At 38.8% G+C, this 22,099-nt stretch overlaps 1 protein-coding gene across 1 annotated transcript in view; it reads left to right on the top strand.

Annotated features, from left to right (window-relative positions):
- LOC101487496 (CUB and sushi domain-containing protein 1) overlaps positions 1-22,099 on the top strand; it is a 457,578-nt gene that overhangs the window by 363,463 nt on the left and 72,016 nt on the right. The window contains exons 31-36 of the mRNA XM_024803309.2: positions 6,312-6,499; positions 7,960-8,154; positions 18,846-18,962; positions 19,100-19,213; positions 21,022-21,117; positions 21,262-21,465. Of these exons, the coding sequence (XP_024659077.2) occupies positions 6,312-6,499; positions 7,960-8,154; positions 18,846-18,962; positions 19,100-19,213; positions 21,022-21,117; positions 21,262-21,465 (914 nt within the window). The remainder of the gene's footprint in view (positions 1-6,311; positions 6,500-7,959; positions 8,155-18,845; positions 18,963-19,099; positions 19,214-21,021; positions 21,118-21,261; positions 21,466-22,099) is intronic.

Here is a 22,099-nt window from a genome sequence, read left to right on the forward strand (position 1 = left end):
ATAGAAGTTTTAGTGTCGACTCCCTGTAACCGTGGCCATCGCAGAGTCAAAAAAAGTCATTCTGCAGTAAAATTCATTGTTTTTGTAGTAAGATTATCTCTTTAGAAATCATAACCTTTTAACAGCCTAAGGCCCAGATTTACCAAATGGACCAAATTAACAGATAAAAAAAAAATGGTAAAAATCCACTAATGGGAGTGGAAATTCGGAACTAATATATATACACTGCTCAAATTTAGGGATCACTTTTTAATCAGAGTATAGCAAAAAGTCAGTTAAACCTCAGGATATTGGACAGCCCCCAAAACAGGAATTATTTTATTTTTCTCTCCTCATCTTCTATGAGAGTTTTTCCACAATGTTTGCATCTGGCTAGGGCCAGTGTCACTACTGATAACATGAGGCGATAACTGGACCCTACAGAAGTTGCACAGGTAGTTCAACTCCTCCAGGATAACACATCAGTACATGCCATTGCTGGAAGATTTGCTGTCTCCAAGCACAGTCTCAAGAGCATGGAGGAAATTCCAGAAGACAGGCAGTTACACTATGAGAGCTGAATGGGGTTGGGTCCTTAACCCATCGGTAGGACCGGTATCTGTTCCTTTGTGCAACTACAAACAGTATAAGCACTATCAGAGAATTACAAAATAACCTCCAGCAGGCCACTGGTGTGAATTTCTATGACCAAACAATCTGAAAAGACATCATGAGGATGGCTGAGGGCCCCACATTTTCTACTGGACCTCATGTTTTCCAGAAACTCAGTGATGCCCTGGTCCAGATCTGGCAGGAGAGCCCATGGATACTATGTGTCGACCCATTAGGAGCATGACCTGGTGTTAGGCATGCATACAAGCGCAAGTGCGGCCCATACAAACTACTGAGTACCATTTTGAGTTACTGCAATGAAATCTCTGCAAAATGGACTAGCTTGCCGGGTCATTTTTTCACTCAGATTTTGGGGTGTCTTTGAATTAAGCACTTTGATGGTCGATCATTTCCATTTCCACAAAATGATGCAGCATCTATTCATTTCTAACATATTACCTAGTCCATAACAGTTTAGATATCTAGCCTTTTTTTCCATTGTCATCTAATGCGTTTTCAAAACAGTGTACAAAGATGTGTACAGATCGTTTTTGACTAATCTACATTCTACCAAGAGCATCCCCAATGAAGGGATGAATAATATGTTAACTAAAATAGTTAAAGTTTAGGACTGTGCACATGTTTCCTTCTGGAAGCAGAATGGCATCAAATTAAAAAGAGGCAGCTGGTGGAGAATCAGTATGTTTTTGATATAGTCTTCTGTTACATATTATTGTTAACTCCGCTGATAACTTTGTCTAATCTATTACAAGCTAATCCACAAAATAAAGCTAAAACTGAAATCTGTAACTTTTGACATGTATGATTTTCAGAAGAATGCAGTTATTTACTGCCAAATTCTGACCCATACATATATCAATGAAGCAATTGTTAATGTTCCATTTGCATAAATGTGCACATAGCCCGTAATTGGATATTGTAAGATTCAGTCATTAGATATGTCTGAATCTAAATCCCAGTGATTGCTTCATTTTGACAGATGTTTGAATGTGGTGTTTAAGAGACCTGATAACAACAAGGTAGAAGTCCAAAAAAGCTGCTCTGCTTGTTTCTCTGCTGAAAGGAAAAAATTACAGATACTTTTTTATCTTTGAAGAATCTTTGTGGAGAAATGGGACTAAAAGGCTGAAACACTGCCCATCATTCACTATAAAAGCTAATTTGGCTTCCAATACGTATTTGTAGGCCTTTTGAATTGGGATTCTCCTCTTCCCTCACTCCAGTGTGTCACGCTGAGTTCAGTTCAGTTTAGCTAACAAAGCCAAAAAACAAGAACTGTTAACATGTCAGGGCGAAGACTGTGCAAAGAGACAGATGTCAAGACAGATGCAACATTTTGGCACCACGTTCATAGCTTTTTGCATCCAACGCTTCCAATTACATGCTCATTCTGACATTTTCCCCCGGCATCCCGAATAAATTGAGGCTTTTAGCGCCAACTATCGATCATAATAACACATGCTTTTATTGCGTGTGAAATACAGTGCAATTTGCAATAAATTGCACGTGTCGAACCTTAGCCATTTCTATAATTCCTACCTGCGTGCATGCTTTTCAGTCACAAATTTCACATAGCTGGGATTGTTAATAAATCTGACCCTAAATCTTTTTAGTCTTTTATGTTTCATCACTGTGACCATTTTGATAATGTCCTACACATAGGAACAAGGTATTCTAAATTAACAGTATCTAATGATCTAATGTATATATCAGTGCAACATTGAATACATCACTATACAAATATATCTATTTGTATTATATCTATATTGAAAAGTACTGTGACTGCATGCAAAAAGAAATTAGAATGATCTTTTTCAGACAAACACACTAAACTTGATGCAGTGAGATTACAGATACTATTCTTGCCTTGAAATTGCTGTGTGAATAAAAGGAATTTCCAACCATTTAATGTTTTGTTTTTTGGTAATAGGGCAGTGTTTATTTACATTTCGAGTTCTGCTTGTGCCTCGGTGGTAAATATTTTACAAGTCACAGTGGTTAGCGGCTTATGACTAAAGCAAAAGTGAAGACTTGAGCTTCAAATGTAGCAAAAGAGATAAAAGCAAAGCGGACTTTCTCCAGATTGCCAAAGGAGAAAAAATGACCCAATTTTTGCTTCATGTTTTTAAGCTTGAGAGATAATTCCCTTCTGTTGTAACAGTGAGGCAGTTTTATTTTACTTCTAATTAAGTTGTATTGATATTGGTTGTTTTCTGAATGTTGTGTATCATATTTTTCATGATTTGTTTAAATTTAACTGTTATTTCTAAGCTTAGCTTGAATAGACTACAAAATGACCCAGTTAGTAATGACTTCCCGATCAGCCTTTGAATTTAATCACAATGTGTTTCTCCAGTCAAGACAAACCTAGTTTTGAGATGTCATTATCTGAGCGTCCACATCCAAGTGAACTTTCTTTTGTAGCTGTTTTAAAAGGTATCAGCCTGAAATCTTATTTCATTTGTAAAATAACCTAAAATTATATTTTATGTATGTTTTAAATTTACAGGCTATTTGGAGTCATTTTAAAACAAAACACATCCGTATTCATTTCATTTCCATGTCATTACAATATATTTTAAAATGTATAATTCATTTCATAACAGTCTACTCTCTCAATTTTATGTCATTTTCCCTGATTTTTCATCCAGATCTTAATATACTCTAGTTTTACTGTTGTGGTTTGTAGGGTAATAATGTTGTGCCATTTCTTTTCAGCGAGTTTTAGTTTTATCACACTTAGTTTCTTTAGCATTTACACCCACGTGTATTACTAATGCAAAAGGTATTAGTAAAGACCATTTAAAGCTCCGTCAGTGCAAATGGGGTCTGGGTGTAGTTAATCTCATTTTATACCAGACACAAAACAAGCCTTAAACTGAAACATTCATTGCACTCATTTTAACTTTGGTAATTTTTGCATACCACATTATTAATGTGTATTTTCAATAACTAATTTTGCAGTGGGAAACTTGACGCCTGTTTTAGCCTTCAAAAAGTAGGGGAAATACAGTGGCTTGCAAAAGTATTCGGCCCCCTTGAACTTTCCCACATTTTGTCACATTACAGCCACAAACATGAATCAATTTTATTGGAATTCCACGTGAAAGACCAATACAAAGTGGTGTACACGTGAGAAGTGGAGCGAAAATCATACATGATTCCAAACATTTTTTACAAATAAATAACTGAAAAGTGGGGTGTGCGTAATTATTCAGCCCCCTGAGTCAATACTTTGTAGAACCACCTTTTGCTGCAATTACAGCTGCCAGTCTTTTAGGGTTTGTCTCTACCAGCTTTGCACATCTAGAGACTGAAATTCTTGCCCATTCTTCTTTGCAAAAGCTCCAGTTCAGTCAGATTAGATGGACAGCGTTTGTGAACAGCAGTTTTCAGATCTTGCCACAGATTCTCGATTGGATTTAGATCTGGACTTTGACTGGGCCATTCTAACACATGGATATGTTTTGTTTTAAACCATCCCATTGTTGCCCTGGCTTTATGTTTAGGGTCGTTGTCCTGCTGGAAGGTGAACCTCCGCCCCAGTCTCAAGTCTTTTGCAGACGCCAAGAGGTTTTCTTCCAAGATTGTCCTGTATTAGGCTCCATCCATCTTACCATCAACTCTGACCAGCTTCCCTGTCCCTGCTGAAGAGAAGCACCCCCAGAGCATGATGCTGCCACCACCATATTTGACAGTGGGGATGGTGTGTTCAGAGTGATGTGCAGTGTTAGTTTTCCGCCACACATAGCGTTTTGCATTTTGGCCAAAAAGTTCCATGTTGGTCTCATCTGACCAGAGCACCTTCTTCCACATGTTTGCTGTGTCCCCCACATGGCTTGTGGCAAACTGCAAACGGGACTTCTTATGGTTTTCTGTTAACAATGGCTTTCTTCTTGCCACTCTTCCATAAAGGCCAACTTTGTGCAGTGCACGACTAATAGTTGTCTTATGGACAGATTCCCCCACCTGAGCTGTAGATCTCTGCAGCTCGTCCAGAGTCACCATGGGCCTCTTGGCTGCATTTCTGATCAGCGCTCTCCTTGTTCGGCCTGTGAGTTTAAGTGGACGGCCTTGTCTTGGTAGGTTTACAGTTGTGCCATACTCCTTCCATTTCTGAATGATCGCTTGAACAGTGCTCCGTGAGATGTTCAAGGCTTGGGAAATCTTTTTGTAGCCTAAGCCTGCTTTAAATTTCTCAATAACTTTATCCCTGACTTGTGTGTTCTTTGGACTTCATGGTGTTGTTGCTCCTAATATTCTCTTAGACAACCTCTGAGTCCATCACAGAGCAGCTGTATTTGTACTGACATTAGATTACACACAGGTGCACTCTATTTAGTCATTGGCACTCATCAGGCAATGTCTATGGGCAACTGACTGCACTCAGACCAAAGGGGACTGAATAATTACGCACACCCCACTTTGCAGTTATTTATTTGTAAAAAATGTTTGGAATCATGTATGATTTTCGTTCCACTTCTCACGTGTACACCACTTTGTATTGGTCTTTCACGTGGAATTCCAATAAGATTCATTTTTGTGGCTGTAATGTGACAAAATGTGGAAAGGTTCAAGGGGGCCAAATCCTTTTGCAAGCCACTGTATGTCAAATAGTTTATCCGTAATTTTCTTTTCTTTTTCCTCACCAAGTCAAATTTTTAAGTCTCACAAAACAAAAGTTTATATATGTTTTGTGAGACTTAAAAATCTAAAGATCTTTCTATAGCTCATTATAGTGCTGAAAAGTCAAACAGAAAAGTACTTTTCTGCTACTTTTGCAGTATCGCTGCCCTTAATGTCAAACAGTCTCTCTCCATCTCTTTCTCTTCATGTTTCCTTGCTATGACTGGACACACAAACTCTTACACAGACACACACTTCCAACCAACTGATTCACAGTCTATCCATCTGTGAGAGAACGAGCTACTATACACACACACACACACACGTAGACTTGTAGTCAAGACCGCCTAAACCAAGACCAAGACAATACCAAGACTAGAGGGTATCGAGACCAAGACAAGACCAAGACCAAAGCAGACCGAGTCAAGACAAAGTCGAGACAAGACCAAGACTGAGACTGAGACAAAAAAGTCTTTAAACTGCAGCCAGATGCTGCATCGTTTACGGGTCACAGGCATATTTATGTGTTTTTGCGATGCACTCGCACAGCCCTCCTCACCGCTGTCTACTGTCTCACTCGCTTACTGAGAGGACAGACGCACCAAGACAAGACCAAGATCACCTAAAAGTGGTTTCGAGACCGGTCTCGAGACATCCAACTCTACATACGCGTGCTTCGACCATAAATGTTACAGTACATGTTGTCCTCTTTCAAAGTGTGACAACAGGATGACTAACCTAATGATAAGACTGCTGTTGCAACAGTTTCCTATTTTTCTGAATGTCTTAAGTTATTTACGTTTTCGGTCAAATATTTCTGTCTTCGTTTTAACAGAGTGACAAATATCCATAAAACATCAAACATCTCAAAAAGAAAGCAAGGAGATGAGTTGACGATTACAATGGAGATAGCTCAAACTGTCAGCAATTAAATGGCACACATACCTAACTGAACGTACAGTTCTGTGTTAATTGTTTGGACACTTTGAAAACTACCAACAAACTTACCAATAAGTATTTTTTAGGTCTAAGATTTTTTTTTTTTTTTTTTTTTTTTTTTTTTTTATACCCAGTTTTAACATGGAGCCAAGTTACGACTTCCTGCACATCTATGAGGGTGAAGACTCTAATGGGCCTCTACTAGCAAGTCTCCAAGGCAACCAGGCCCCAGAGCGGATAGAGAGCAGTGATAACAGTCTCTTCCTTGCATTCAGATCGGATGCCTCGCTGGGCATGTCTGGATTCGCCATCGAATATAGAGGTAATTAAACCAAAAAACTTTTGGCTTGACATGTCCAGGTGTACTTTACATTTGGCAACATTAAATAGATTTAAACAGCTTATGATTAATTCTTTAGTGATTACAACTGTTTGAAACTATCCCATTACTGAATTATTACGTAATTATCAGCAATAAAAGAAATGTTGTGGTGATGGTAGAAGTACTGATTTTAGTAAAAGTGATACATATTAGTGGTATACAGGATAGTGTTAGTAACAGCAGTGTGCAAGCAGCAGGAGCATAGTTTTGAGTGTAATAGTAGAAATAGTAAATACAACTCGTATCAATAACATTCACTTTCAAAATAGCATCTCAGTATAGGCCTAATGAGGTTGAAAAGAACAAGGCAAATCAATGTAGGTTTCTAGCAAATAAAAGGTATTTTATGACTGTTTCTGCACATTGAAATGCAAAACGGTGAATGTAAAAACGATAATGTGCTTGCATTGGGTGTAATGATTAAAAAGTCGATGCAGGATTGTTTAGTGTGCAGACTGGATCAAATTTAATCTGCCTATTCTTATTAATCCCTTCATACAGGAGAAGTTTTTGTGGTTTGTTTTATTTTTTGTTTTTGTTTATCAGCCGAACACGGTGCTCCTTGCCAGCCGATGAGTTGTTTACTTCAAGTGATTGTGACTTATCCTGGTTTGGCTTGACTAGGGGTGATTTAACGCTTATAGTCAATACAGTACTTAGTTGTTCAGCTGAGTAGAGACTAGATCTGCTCTGGCAAATTTTATAAATCCCCTTTTCTTCTTGATTCCTTTATCCTATTTATGTCTAGTTTTTAAAAAGACCATCACCTATTCTGTTGTTGGTCTCATCACACTACCTTACACTTCTGTACTTTTGTCATTATTCACTACCTTTCATCTGCCATCTTTCTAATTAAAATCCAGCCTTAATGATCTCTCTGTTTCACTTCTATCTTGCCCTCCACCCTTCTCTGTCATCCTGCCCATTTCCTTTCTCAGGCATAATATCTCATTCTTATTGGCTGATCACAGAAACGCAAACAAGCTGGTCCAGCTCCAAGTCATAAAGATCCAAGACACTGTTTGACCACTATTTGTCTTTTACTACTTTATCGCCATCTCATTCTTCTTCTTGTTTGCTCTTTTTGTTTTGTTTTGTTGGGGGTTATTTGCCCTTTTATATGGGAGGACATATTGTAATTCGAAATGCTGGACTATAAAGATTTATGCATATTGTAGAAATGTACAGCTCTGAAACTTTATTTACATTCTAATAGAAAATTGATTAATGTATTTCCTAACAGTATCATAATTCTCATTGTTACACTGCCTTTTCTGTACCGCAGGTTGTTGTACTGTTATAAGTTTGCAAAAAAAATCTAAGAAAGTAAATACAATTTTTATTTTGTAATAAAAACTATTAGGCTACTCTACTCATACAGACACTTTCCCTCTCAACAGAAAAACCAAGGGAAGCCTGTTTTGATCCCGGTAATGTTATGAATGCCAGTCGGACAGGGTACGACTATAAATTGGGATCTCAGGTCTCCTACAGCTGTCACCATGGCTACACAATAGCAGGTGAAGATACCATCACCTGTGTCATGGGTCCAGATGGAAAGCCAGTGTGGAACAAGGCACTGCCATCATGTAAAGGTAGGAGTGACGCATCAGGAAATACAACCTTGTGCGTATTGCTGTACCATAATATTATTGTTACAGTGAATATTTATTAGAAATCTGGTAACTCAGGTGAAACTGCACACTGTGTTCTCTGTTTGATTCCAAATTGGGACCTTGCTTTTCCACTCTCTCTCTCTATTTTTCCCCTGTTTATTTAAATAACATGAACTTTATGAAGATTTTCTCTGTATTATCTAAATTTCATATGAATCTTGGTCATTGTTATACACTATCTAGTAGCAACACTGTAGGTTGTATATCTCGCTTTAGCCATCGAGCTTCCTTCCTGAAGAATGATAGGTCCAGTCTTTCAAAATCATAGACTTTATTTGGACAACTCCACCATATATATTTGGCAACTCACTCCATTGTTTTGTAATGTTTGAATCATGCTTTTTATTCAGTGCCAACTAGCTAACATATTTTAACTGCCTCTCCAGAGAAACTTTTGTTCTGTGGAGGACTGGACTTTAACACCACTGTCTTGGATTGGATTGCAGCTTGTGATTTTAGGACTTATTGTACTCTGAAGATCTTCTGAGCTTAGGGGGAAGGGAACTAGTTTGTGAACAGAACAGAATAAGGCTTGCAGTCTGAAACCTTGTTAAAGACGGTGGAATGAAAGTCTGTCCTTGGGACAAGGGACACTGGCAGCTGATTATATTGCTTCATTATTTATTTACAGGACCAACCACATTCAAAAAACCCCAATCCCCCACTTCCCATTCCCAGATCTGGATTTAAGTGTAGTTGTTGTCTTTACGTGTGTGTGTGTGTGTGCGCGTTATCAAAGCAGTCAGGGATTGGGGACTGAGCTGTCTGTGTGATTGACAGCTCAGAGAAGCAATGAAACGACACCTGCCAGAGTGCCATTCATGGTGTATATGGGTTTGTGTATGTGAGAGAGGCATATCTGACTAATGCCATGTGGGTAAAAAATTCAGATAAGCCACAGAGCAAGGAGATAAGAATTAAAAATGGTTATGGGCACATAGACATAAAGCACATATTCCTACTTTGAAAAGTCTCCTGTGAAAGCTCTGTTTAATAATGTCTGGGAGACAGTCACAGGCATTCAGGGGTGTGAGAGAATAAGAATGGGATAATTGCACTCATAGTAGGTATTTGAGAAAAGCAAAAAAAACCCAAAAAAAGAGCAAGAATAAGAGGTTATCAAGTCATTTTATTTCATCCTCTCCTTCATCGACTTTATTTCAAGGTAATAATGCCACTTAGCAGATTTAGCAGACCAACCCCAACCTTTTGCCCAGGTATTGTTACACAGGTTAATGTTTTACTATACAGTAAGACCATAATTTAATCAATAAAATAAAAAATAAAATAGTCTATCTGGTAACTAAGTTACTTATACACACACACACACACAAGCACACACACAAAGTGTGCAACATATACACATGTGTATATACACATATACATATACACATGTATTTACATATATACACATATACATGTGTATATGTTTTCTTTTACTTTTACCTTTTAACTTTATTATTGTTAACTAGGGCTGCCACGATTAGTTGACTAGTCACGATTACGTCGACTATCAAAATCGTCGACGACTAATTTAATAGTCGATGCGTCGTTTGAAGCTTTGTAAGATCCCAACAGACGCAGGAATAAGTAGTAGGATTTAACAGTGTAATAATGGACTGAAACAGAAGATGGCAGCACTGCATGTACAAGGATGCCAGCTGCCGTTAAACCCCGAAGCTATTTAGTTTTAATATTACTCTTATTATTCTTTCTGGGTCACAAAATAAACGTTTAACATATTTTCAGGTGAGAATGTAGCTGTGTAAACCTCAAATATCTGCTCAGTTTATCAAGACACCACATATTTTCAAAAGCGCTCCGACGTTTTCGGAGACACCTGTTACCCACCAGCTCGATAGCTAGCTGGGGATGAAGGCTCACTAGAACCGGTGAGAACACTGGACTCCCGGCAAATCGTTTTCAAACCCACCGCCGTCTTTTGCTACTCAGGTTAAACATGATATATATAAGTCACTTAGATAACTTAAAAATGTTATTGTTTGGCTTTTTTCAGTATTTTATTTGTTCCTGAGTAAATCGGTTTGGCTGAAATTAAAGTTATAGTTTTTACACAGCTGAATAAACGTCAAGCAGACAACTGATTATCAGAAGTGTGAGATGCTGGAGAATATACTCCAGTGTCCTGTTATATTTTAGATAGCAAGGAGCAGATGGCCGAGTTTATTAAACTTCACCGAAACAATCTGCAAATTTCATTTAAATTCAATAAACTATCATCTTGTCTTTATTTTTAGTTAGCACATACCTTAAACACTTAAAGCTGTAAGCTAATGACAGTTATATAAGAGCAGATGCATGCTGGTGCAATAAGCTGTACGTTTTACGTCCAATGGATGCATGATCTGATTAGTCGACTAATCGCAAAAATAATCGGTGACTAGTCGACTATCAAAATAATCGTTTGTGGCAGCCCTATTGTTAACACTATTTCAGTAATATCAGGCCTGCTCTCTGGATGAGAGTTTCCTAAATGCAAGTCAGTTTAGTTCCTGCCCTTTCAGTGATCCCAATAAATGGTTAGATCTCCTGAGATTGTCATTACCTACATTATAAACAATTCATATAGTCAAAGCAGAACAATTTGACTAAATCCCACTCTGCAGTCTTTCGCCTTTGCTCCCTCAGCTCTGATTGCACATTGAATTTTCTCACCGCATAGTTAGGGAAGTTGCTCTGTCTCTCTGTCTGTCTCTCTGTCTGTCTCTCTATCTTTGGGCAGCTCCTGGGGCTTTTAGACCAAACTCATTAGACAGGGTGAGACCTCTTTAAATAATACATCTCCACTTACACTCCCTCCGTCTCCTTTTTTCTCCCTTTCATCCCCCTCACTCATCTCCCTTCTACTCCTTTCCTTTGCTTTTTTCTCTGTAACTACTTCTCACTCTCCCCTGTATCTCTCTTCAAGATTTTTTCATCCTCTGTCTTTCTTATTTTACTTTCCTCCTACCTCCTCTGTCTGTGTCTGATTTGCTCTGTATGTTTCTCTCACAATTTCTCTCTAGCTCTCTTGCCTCTTCTTGCCTTCTCTCTCTCTCACACATGCACGCACGCACACACTCTTAGACACACATACAAACACCTCCCATCTCAAACCGCTCTTTTATTGGTTTCCATGGTAACTAAGAGCTGGTGCGAGAAAGAAGGAATTCTCCGTGACTGTTGATAGGGTTGTGTGTAAGACCACATGTGTGTATGTGTGTTTATGTGAGAGAAGAGACACAGAGGTAAAGTGAGAGAGTGACATAGCTATAATAGAGTGCCGCCTAGAGGCAGTTTCCTTACAAACGCACACAGCATGAATGAACACATGGGTACACACATACCCCAAAAAATCGTACCACGCGTGCATATAGAGTGGTAGAAAAAGTAAGCGATCCCTGCAGAATTATGCATAAGAAGCACTGATCATAGACGAGACAAACAAAGTCCATACTAAGTACATTATTCAATGTTGACATTCAGGCAAGAAATAGTCATTCAAATGAAATCAATAAAAGGTATTTAGATTCAAGGTAGAAAAGCTGGAAGTTACATTACTCATCAGCAGATGAGTTATATTTTTGTGCTCCAAAAATGTATTACCAAATATCAGAACTTTTCAGTGACAACTTTTCTTGACTATAAGCCAAGGTTGAATTATTTAGAAAAAACAAAGTGCAAAACTCTCTACAGTGTAAAAGCAGCACTGCATGCCATTATGTAAACTTGTAAAAGAATCACTGTGGCGAAATGCTTTTATCAAAATAAGTTACGGGATAGTGTGAGGGTGACTGTCAACCAGTGGAAGCTCAGTTAAAGCTTAGAAAATCTAAGAACTAAGTCTTTTACTGAATTATTTTAATCAAAGGATATTTGGTATTGAAATGACCCAGATCTAAATCGAATAGAAATGCATCATAACCTCTTAGAGCCATTCGCACCCAGCAGGTTATAAATATGGCTCTTATGAAGCAGTTCTGGGAGAAAGAAGGATCCAAAATTCCTTCTGAACTTTTTCCGAGTGCTATCTGTAAACACAGTTAATGTGTTGTGTCTGCAGAAGAAGGACAATTAAAAGCCTTACAGAGAGCTAATAGGGCATAATGCTTCCTGTTCCTGGCGAGCTTTTAATTTAAAACATCTGGAGGAAATATTGAGTTTATGGTCAGTGTCAATACTTAAAGAACTAAATATTACCTAATATATTGTAGACAAGAACTGACTGGAATGAAAAGGTGAATGAAAGCAGCATATCTCTTGACAAGTATGAAAAGACTAAAATTGTTATACTGGTGGAATGAGTGCTGTAGCATGGTGCATTATACCGAATTTGCCAAGTGAGCACCGGTAATTTCACGCTTTCTCGGTGGATTCTGCCCATGTTAATTCACGCTCGCATTTGCTGCCAGTGCTCCTGGTGTTCAGGGCACATGCTTGTTGACTTGATCCAGAGAACATATTGCGAGTAGCAGGTATAAGTCTAAAAGGACTTTTCATGTTGGCTTTTTGGATCTTAGTATGTTTTTTATGTCTGCAACTTCAAGGTGAAAATGATAAATCCGGATCCGAGGTAGTACAGGGAATACAGAGAAAGTCTTATATTGTATTAATCATTCCGTTTCTATAAAAAGGGTTATAGACTTACATATACTTTACTACTTTCATTTTACTGCTACTTTCTATGAGAAAAAATGTCATTAGATAAAGACATTTGAAATGTGCAAGACATGCAAAGCAAATGGCATAACCATTTTTTTTCCTGAAGTTTTCATGGATTTCATTCTCATTGTGCTTCATAGTATAAATAATGGATTCTGTTGTGTATATGTTGTGCTCAAGAACTGTGGTTATTACGCTGTTGACAAATGAATCCTTTTCTTGAAATGTTGAAGTGACAGCAGCGGCTGTGTTTATGGTTCCAAAAAACACTTACTGGATGAACTGCAACCCAACTTTAAAAGTTTAGGACATTTCAAAACTCTTTCCTGTACTCCTGCCACCATGAGCCCTGCTGTGCCTGTATGTGTGTGTTTGTGTGTCTTTATATTTGTATGAGAGAAAAGGGAAAATGAGACGCAGAAAGTACTACAAGAGTGTTGTGTGTGTGTGTGTGTGTGTGTGTGTGTGTGTGTGTGTGTGTGTTGATGATCAAAGCTCGTAGATGTGTGAGAGAAAGAGAGTGACTTGCATAGCATCTTTTGCATTTATTTGTGTGTGTGTGTGTGTGTGTGTGTGTGTGTGTGTGTGTGTGTGAGAGAGAGAGAGAGACAGAGGGTGTGAATGATCAAAGCGCATGTGTGTGTGTGTGTGAAGGCTTTTGATAAGGCTGACACCTGAGCCTAGAGCAGCACCACTGGGAGATTGTGGGTAGATCAAGACAAGACCTCTAGACCTGAGGGTTTGAATGCTACAGCACAACAAAAATCAATCCAGAAAGTATCAATCAATAGAAGAAAGAAAGAGCATGATTACTATGATGCTTTAGGAAACAGGAAGAAAGTAGAGAGGGATATGAGTGGGGAGGAGGTGGAGGATGAGTAGGTGGGAGTACAGCAACTGTCTAGCAAAGTAGAAGAAACCAAGTTTTGTTGTATTTATATTCTTAGGATGTAAATCAGTTTTACCGAGTGAGTCTTAATGTCCACACATGGACTCAAAGACTATGACATATGTTGCAGATAAGTCCTTGAGGGCTCAAGGCTGTACTACTGAGAAATCGGAAAGTGCTTCAGGGCTCTCTGGTGGAATTTTTGAGCCCACAGTTTTCGCAAGACTGAAATGCTGAAATCTTTGCTTGAGGGAATTATCCTCAAGGGGCTGTTGAAGTGGATGTTCAAAATCATCCAAAAGGGGAAAGAAAAATAACATTAGAGGGGCTACCAACTAACAACGTTTAGGCTAACATGATACTGTGTTTTAAATTACTATCAGACAGTTTTATGAAACCACATATGAACCCACACCCTTAGTGTCACTTCTTAGTTTCACAGATGGACCTCTAACCCAGGCAGTATATTAATTCACAGAGTGCTGGCCCAGTTCTCAGGCTGTCCTTATAACCTTTGCACTCCCATGCTCTCACACTTTCAACAAGCACGGAGGTGACGCTAATTATAGTCCACTAGGGATCACAGCTGATATTGTGGGTGCACATTGGGACTAAGCCAAAGTGATACACACCATAGCAAGACGAGAAGAGCAGAGGCCGGACAAGGTGAGAAGGGAAGGGATAAGACTTACATGGTGAGTGTGTGCGTGTGCCGGGGAAGGTGACACTGACAGATTTGCTAGTTGCTGCTGTTTTTTTTGTGCACACACATGCACGCACACATTCAGAGACACTTACACAAATGTCAATGACCTCTGCTGACCTAACCTGCAATATAAATGTCTGCACACCCACATGCTGTTCTCGCAAAAGGTTTGCAGCTCCCTTGGGGGTGCAAAAAGATGGAACAAGCTACTGTTAGGTGTGTTTCTTGTGGGTCATGCATTGGTGGTATGGATTAATAGGCTATTTTTGAAACTGCACTACACTAATACAGGAGATCCCACACTGTGCTCTTGCACAGCACCACATAAATTCAGCCACTAAAGTTTTTATCCCGCTGTGTTGTTGTCAAGAGGAACTAACTACTTTGAAGAGGGTGCACCAGAACTTTGGTCTCACTTATGAAAGAACATGTGGCTCTTTGTTATAGCCCTCTCCTGAATTGTTTTTAATGTGATATATAGCCACCAAGTGTTGCTGCTGCATCACACTTAATGCTTCATAGTGCCATGGGATGTGTTGTTTATGGGTAAATGCGTGAGGCTTTTTTTCCCAAAGAATCCACAGTGTCGTTGATTGTTTTTTACTCCGTTAAGTGGAGACATCACTTTTTAAAAAATATATGTATATTTGACCAATTTCCCACATTTAATGATGAGATGAAAAATGAGATTTCCTATATATTCTGTCCTAAGTGAATATCATACATACACACTCTCATACACAAATGCACATGCCCAGATAGATATCAGAAGACGTTTACATTATATAACAAAGCCTTGGAGCCACAACGGCCCAAGTGATATTTGGGGACAACACAAGTTTTCTGCTAAACTAAACAACTTTGGAGCCAATTGCAGTCAGTTGGATTAAAAAAAAGAAGAAGAAGAAAAGAGAAAAAAAACGCAAGAGATTAGAGTAATGATATGCTTGCCAGCTTCTTTTGTAATGGGCAGTGCTCCCAGGAACAGGGAAAAAAATGAAAAAGAGACATGGCTAAAATCTGTACGCTTTATTGCAACATTATGTCCCTAAATAACTGAAGCAGCAAAGCGGATGAAACTGTTTGGCCACTAATGCCAAATGTTCCTTGAAATGTTGTTACCTTAGTTGTAGAGTAGCAGTGGAGCAGAAGAGGATGCTTTTATTTTCACGTGTATTACAGTATAGTGATATTTTTTCCCCTGCATATCCCAGCTTGTTAAGAGCCTCAGATTAAAGTCCAGGGTCAGCTATGATATGTTGCCCCTGGAGCAGATAGGCCTAAGGGCTTTTCTCACAGGCTCAGTGTAGGAGTTTGGAAGTGTTGGGGCTTTAAACCCTGACCTTCTAATCAGTAACCTAGAGCGTTAAAGTTACACTAACGCATTCAAGTTTTTTATCTTATTTTTCTTTGTATCTTAAAAACAGATTGAAGTGGAACAATGAGGCTACGCTGACCCTTGATGTTAAGGATATGTAAGGGCATTTGTTTCTGCAAGTTAGGGTACATTTTTTTTTATTTTGATATTTAGTTTTTTCAGATAATTGCTACTGATAGTCAACGTGTGCTTTTTCGATATGTTACTGATCACACTCGCACAGTGTCACTCCTGGAGACTGTCCAGAACAAACAGACTTTGATCTGTTGACCACTGAGCAGTTCCACAGTTCCACTGGGTGTTGAGGGCTTTGCTCAGTGATAGTAATGAGGGCGAGGTGAGTGTTTCCTTTTCACCTTATCCACGGGATTTTTTCCTGCCACTCTGGAGATTGAAAGAAAAGTACACTTGATAAGAAATAAAAAAATAAAAGAGCACCAAAATATAGACATTCCTGCACTTGGTTGCGAGTATAAACCTTCTAAACCTTTAAATGGCTCGCAACATTTAAACTTTGTGCACATTGTACGCATAAAAAATATGCGTACAATGTGCAATAGATGAGTACAACAACATGTCACTGAACAAAAACTCACTGTTCTGTACTCTAAATGATGGCTATGTTTATCTTTGTCTATATTTATTTATATTATATAAGGTCATGACACCGTGTGAGAATTTTATCCATTAAGCAGATTTCCAGTCTGTTATGGAACCAACACAAACAAGCAAACATCCTATAATGAATGGACAGTTTCCAGTTAACAGTATTTAAATGTGCTGTTAACTAATGAACCATCCTAAAATATGATTCTGTGAGCCAAGTAATGGCATAGCTCCACTGTAAGTCTTACCTAGCAGAATCTGAATGTACTCAGGGAGTAATTTATTTCATAGTGCCTAGGACTGCCTTTTATATACATTTTGGAACAGTGATTACTCTCAAGACTAGGGATGGGTATCGTTTAGGTTTTATCCGATACCGGTGCCAAATCGGTACTTTTGAAACGGTGCCGGTGCTCAAACGGTGCTCAAACCGGTGCTTAAAGAATGGAGAACACAAAATTGGTCCAAAAACCTCTCATGTTCAGCTGTTTTTTGTAAAAATATAACAATGTTAGCCTTTTCTGCAGCTATGGGGCATATATGGTATCACTCTTGGCTGGAAGCAGTGCTTAAACAATGGAAAAAACACAAACTTTGTCCTAAACCTCTCATGTTTAACTGTTTTCCACTTTTTCTTTGGTCATTTTAGCCTTTTTAGCCAGGGTGAAGGGAGTATCTGCCATCAAACAAGAAGACAGCAGCATGTAGCTATGATGATGTTTGCTAGTTCACCTTACATGCATTAATGTAATAAGCCTACTCACGCAGAGAAGAACGGCTGCTGCTGCCATCATCATCCGTCATCATTTCTGCTACACTGGCAGGGCTAGGGGCCAGGACTCTCCTCTTCGTGTTTTTGGGGGATGTTGCATAACAGGCAACCCACCCGCAGTAGATGTGCTCGGTGTGAGGTCTCGCAGCAAGCTATCAAATACGGCGCATTTATGGGCTTTTAAAAAAAACGCTATGCGTCGCCAGGTGTTTCATCGGATTTGAGGTGTTACCTCCTTTGACAGTATCACAGTATCAGCTTAAAGCACTTGTTGCAGGCTGCTGAGTTTGCATATTTTGCTATGAAGTACAGCCAGACTTTTAACCGCTTCGCCTTGGACATTTTTAATCTGTAGCTCTGCTTTAACAGAACGTACGTACCTGGCCCCGCCTACTATCCTCGGAAACGTAAAATGATTGGCTAGAATCTAAAGTGTATCACAGCTCAGGAAAAAAAAGCACCGAAATAAAGCACCGAAATGTGCGCTGCTTTTCGGTCTGGTTACTACCGTTTATGTCAGAACCGGTGCCATCATGGCACCGGACACCGGTACCCATCCCTACTCAAGACAATAAGATTCAAAAACATTTATCACACTTGAATTGATAAATATTATGTAGTTCTGCATTACTCATACATTTACATGTTTGATCTAACGTCGTTGTAGAGGTTCTAGGAGTCTTAATCAACCTTGATTAAGACTCCTACTAAAATCATTTTACAAAGTAGCAGGTGGAGCTTATGCAGAAATATTATGGAGAGCATCGCAAACACATTTGTTTGGATATATAGTTAATACCAAATGTTAGCAGACTGCTGTGAGCCTGAAGGGCTCAACTTCATTAATGCAAGTGAGCAAGGGGTTACTGCTGCACTGATCAAATGTTCTGTGAGACAGGATTTCAGACCTGAATCATCGCTATGAATATGACCACCACCGTATCATATTACATACCAATGCCAAGTCCTGCATACTAAGTTGCATCTGTGTCTTTTTAACATCAAATTAATTAATATTGGGGACAGCATGTTGGTGTAGTACTTAGCACTGTCACCTTACAGCAAAAAGGCTCCCGGTTTAAACCTCTCAGTCAGATTCTGTGCCGAGTTTGTAAGTTCTCATGTGCCTCCGTGGACTTCCTCCTGCTCTTTGCATGTTAGTTTAGCGGGTGACTCTAGCTGTATGTCGTTGTCTGTTTCTCTGTGTTGACCTTGTGATTGATTGGTGACCTGTTTGGGCTAAACAACAGGTTGGATGAATAATTAGTATTGGGTTGGTATTCTACGTCCTTTCGGTATCTACTGTTCTTTAATAATACGGTTTTTATATGTCCAAGAACTGCAGCTACGTGCACACTTTTAATTGTGCAGTAGTATCTCCACAATTTGCAACAATCAAAATTTGTGTGCATCAGTGTGAGTTCATTTAATTTAGAATACCCTGGTTTTGTGTACTTTGGTATGCATATTTTCAAATAATGTGTTTGTTTACTACTTTATAAAACATGTGGCTATTGTGCTGTAGTTGTAAAATATCTAAATAACATTCTAAAATCTATTAAATGAAAAGCTTCTAATAATCACCTTCTGTGCACAGCGCCATGCGGAGGACAGTACGGTGGATCTGAAGGGGTCGTTTTGTCTCCAAACTATCCTTTAAACTACACGACAAAACAGACTTGCTCCTATTACATCACAGTGTCGCCTCAGTTCGGTAAGTGCATAATTACAAAACTGCTTACAGTCAGTCTTGTAATCAAAGCACAGAAGACTTGTTCAAATTTTGAAATAATCATTTGTCCCAATTTGTTTTTATTTGTCTGTTTTTTTTTTGTTTGTTTTTTTGTCCAGTGGTGTTTGGTCAGTTTGCTGTCTTCCAAACAGCAATGAATGACTCAGTGGAACTGTTTGATGGACCCAATGACAACGCCCGATTGCTCAGCTCCCTGGCTGGTTCACATTCAGGTGAGTCTGTTGATCAACTCTAGTGCCAGAAACAGCCAGACGCAGCCTGAGGAATGCAGTTTTTATATTTTTTTAAATATTATATTGTCATCAAAGAAACTGTTATTTTATTGTTTTTTCACTTATATATGCATGATATTATACTTTTGAAAAGCTGCCCCACCTACAATTTTCCTTTTTTTCCTTTTTTTTGCACTGTTGAGCTGTTTTCGAAAGAGAAAAATAATGAAATCTTCTGTAAGAAAGCAGCTCTGGGGGGCTGTAGAACACAGCACCAGTGGTCGTTATCACAATTTATTTGACAGTGATGTATTTGGTGAAAATCCATTACGGGTTATCTTTACAAGAGGAAATCAGCAGTGGAAAGCGTCTCACTGGGGCCATACAACATACAGTAGCACTGATACTCCTTAACAGAATTCTCCATGGGTTTTCTTATCTTCCAACTTTGAGTCACCCCAGCTTGCCAATGTTTTGAGTCTTTACACAGTAATACAGATGGATGGAAATAGAAAGATATGACTAATTTGATCTAGATGAAAGGATATTAATAATAATTTGTTAAATAAATAAAAAAAAATATAATGATTAACATCGTTGCTGGTAAAGTGCGAAGGCATCGCCTCAGAGTTTAACTTTTGTGTGAATTTCGTGTGTTATGGCCTGGAGGCACGCTGCAGGGGAATCCCCTTAGAAGTGACGTTTAGTTCCTTTATGTCAAAATCATAACTTTCAGAATATTTTCTTTCTTGTGTTTATTCTTTTTCTCCCCCACTTTTGCTACCTCCTTTTGTTTGTAGAATTATAAGGGAAGAAAATGACTGTGTTTAGTAAACAATGTAACTACAACTACGAGTAAAGTTCCTTATAATAGTGGAGTGGTTTAAAGTTTGATAAAAAGACAAACGAGCTTACATTTTTGCTTTTTTGTGCTCATAGATCAGTGAGACTTATGTGTGTTGACTGGATGTAGCTGCCTTTTTTCTGATAAATACAACCCGTCTAATTTAATTGGTAATGGTATATATAGAATGAATGACTCATACCTTGAAGTTCATTTGGGTTTTTTGCGTTGAGGTTTTTTTTTTTTTTTTTTTTTTTGGCTGAAAACGAATGAAACATACCACGCTTTACAAAATAATGTTATCCGCATCATTACCCGTTACTCACGCACGCATTCACATGTGCACACACGCACACACACGCATACACAAGAAAAAAGGGGGCAAACAGCTTTGTAGCACATTGTTCCACCTAACTGACTGATTTCCCTGACTCACAAACATATTAACTCACATACACACATACCAGACTTACACATACGCACACACATCCTGATCCCCGTGCTGCTAATGATGGTTCTAAATGTCAGCCACACCAGGCCATGTTTTACCCATTTATCACTGTTACTTCATTTGCCTGCGTATGTGTGTGCATATAAATCTCTGTTTGTGTATGCCTGCTGAGATGGTGTGTGCACGTGTGTGTGCGTCTTTGTTTTGCATTTTAATTCTTGTGAGGCACATATTTTACCAAAAAGCGAAAAAGAATGAAAAACCCTGCTTATTGCTGAGTTATGAATGGAAGCTGGTACTCTTAAATATATAGGCACTTAACATATACTTAAATGGACAGTGAATGTTTGTGGAACTGAGAGTCTGTATCTTTGTAGCACATGTAGGTTTAAAAAGGAGCTGTATGTTGTTGCTGTTGTCTTCTACTTTTAAAGCTTCTACAAAAACGTTTTTGGATTAAAATTCATTTTGAAATCATTGTGATGTATGTGTTTTGTTTTGTTTTTTTCTCAGGAGAGACGCTGCCATTGGCAACTTCCAATCAAATCATGCTCCGGTTCAATGCTAAAAGTGGCCAATCAGCTAGAGGCTTTCACTTTGTCTACCAAGGTAATTCTCTCTGTGTTTGACATGTGTTCACTTAAACACAATAACATATGTTCAATTCAAGATTAACTTCAAAGTCTCCCTGCTCATATGTTTATATCCCGTCTTTCCTCATCTTGAATCATGTCATTCCTCTCATTATTGTAGCTGTCCCTCGGACCAGTGACAGCCAGTGCAGTTCAGTACCTGAGCCTCGGTATGGCAGGCGGATTAGTTCAGAGTTCTCAGTGGGCTCTGTGGTTCGGTTTGAGTGCAATCCAGGATATCTATTAAAGGGATCCAATGCGATTTGGTGCCAGGCGGTACCAGGTGCCCTTGCGCAGTGGAACACAACAACACCAACTTGTATAGGTAAGACTAAAAATTGTCTTAAGCATCAATAAAGTCCCCAGTTGTTTATAATTTTGGATAACTGTGCAAAGGACCCCAAAGGCCACACGTAGTTTGACTTTAACCATCAGACAGACTGACAGCAAAACAATAGCTCTTTCAAATCAATGATCCAGTTTTATCTTCCAGTAAGAATGAGATCACATTTGAAACACAACAAAGGAGATAACAATAGATAACCAAAGGGAGATATATCTGTTTTCCCTGGCATGACTGTAAACATTGCCAACTGTCATTTTGAGAGCCAGGGTGAGAGTCATCAGTATGACTGCTTGATGTCACCCAGCAAGCAGGACCTTAGATCCCTGAACAGGTCTGTGCAGACTTGAGTATTATTAAGTATTAATGCAAAATCTGGATAAGCGAAAGACTGAAGGACTACCTGAAAAAAAAAAACCAGAAAAAATTAATAAAACAACTTAACAGCTGTCCTCTGAAACAAACAGCAGCATTAAGCCTAAGCTCTTCACCATCAATGTCATACTCGTTGGCATGCAGTGCATTCTGGGATACTTCGCTGATGACATTTAAAATCCCCAGAGAGCACTGATGAAAACGCAGATGAAAAAAGGCCTTGAGTAATTAGTCCTTTCTG

Source organism: Maylandia zebra, linkage group LG1, assembly GCF_041146795.1.
Source record: "Maylandia zebra isolate NMK-2024a linkage group LG1, Mzebra_GT3a, whole genome shotgun sequence".
Taxonomy (NCBI): Eukaryota; Metazoa; Chordata; class Actinopteri; order Cichliformes; family Cichlidae; genus Maylandia; species Maylandia zebra.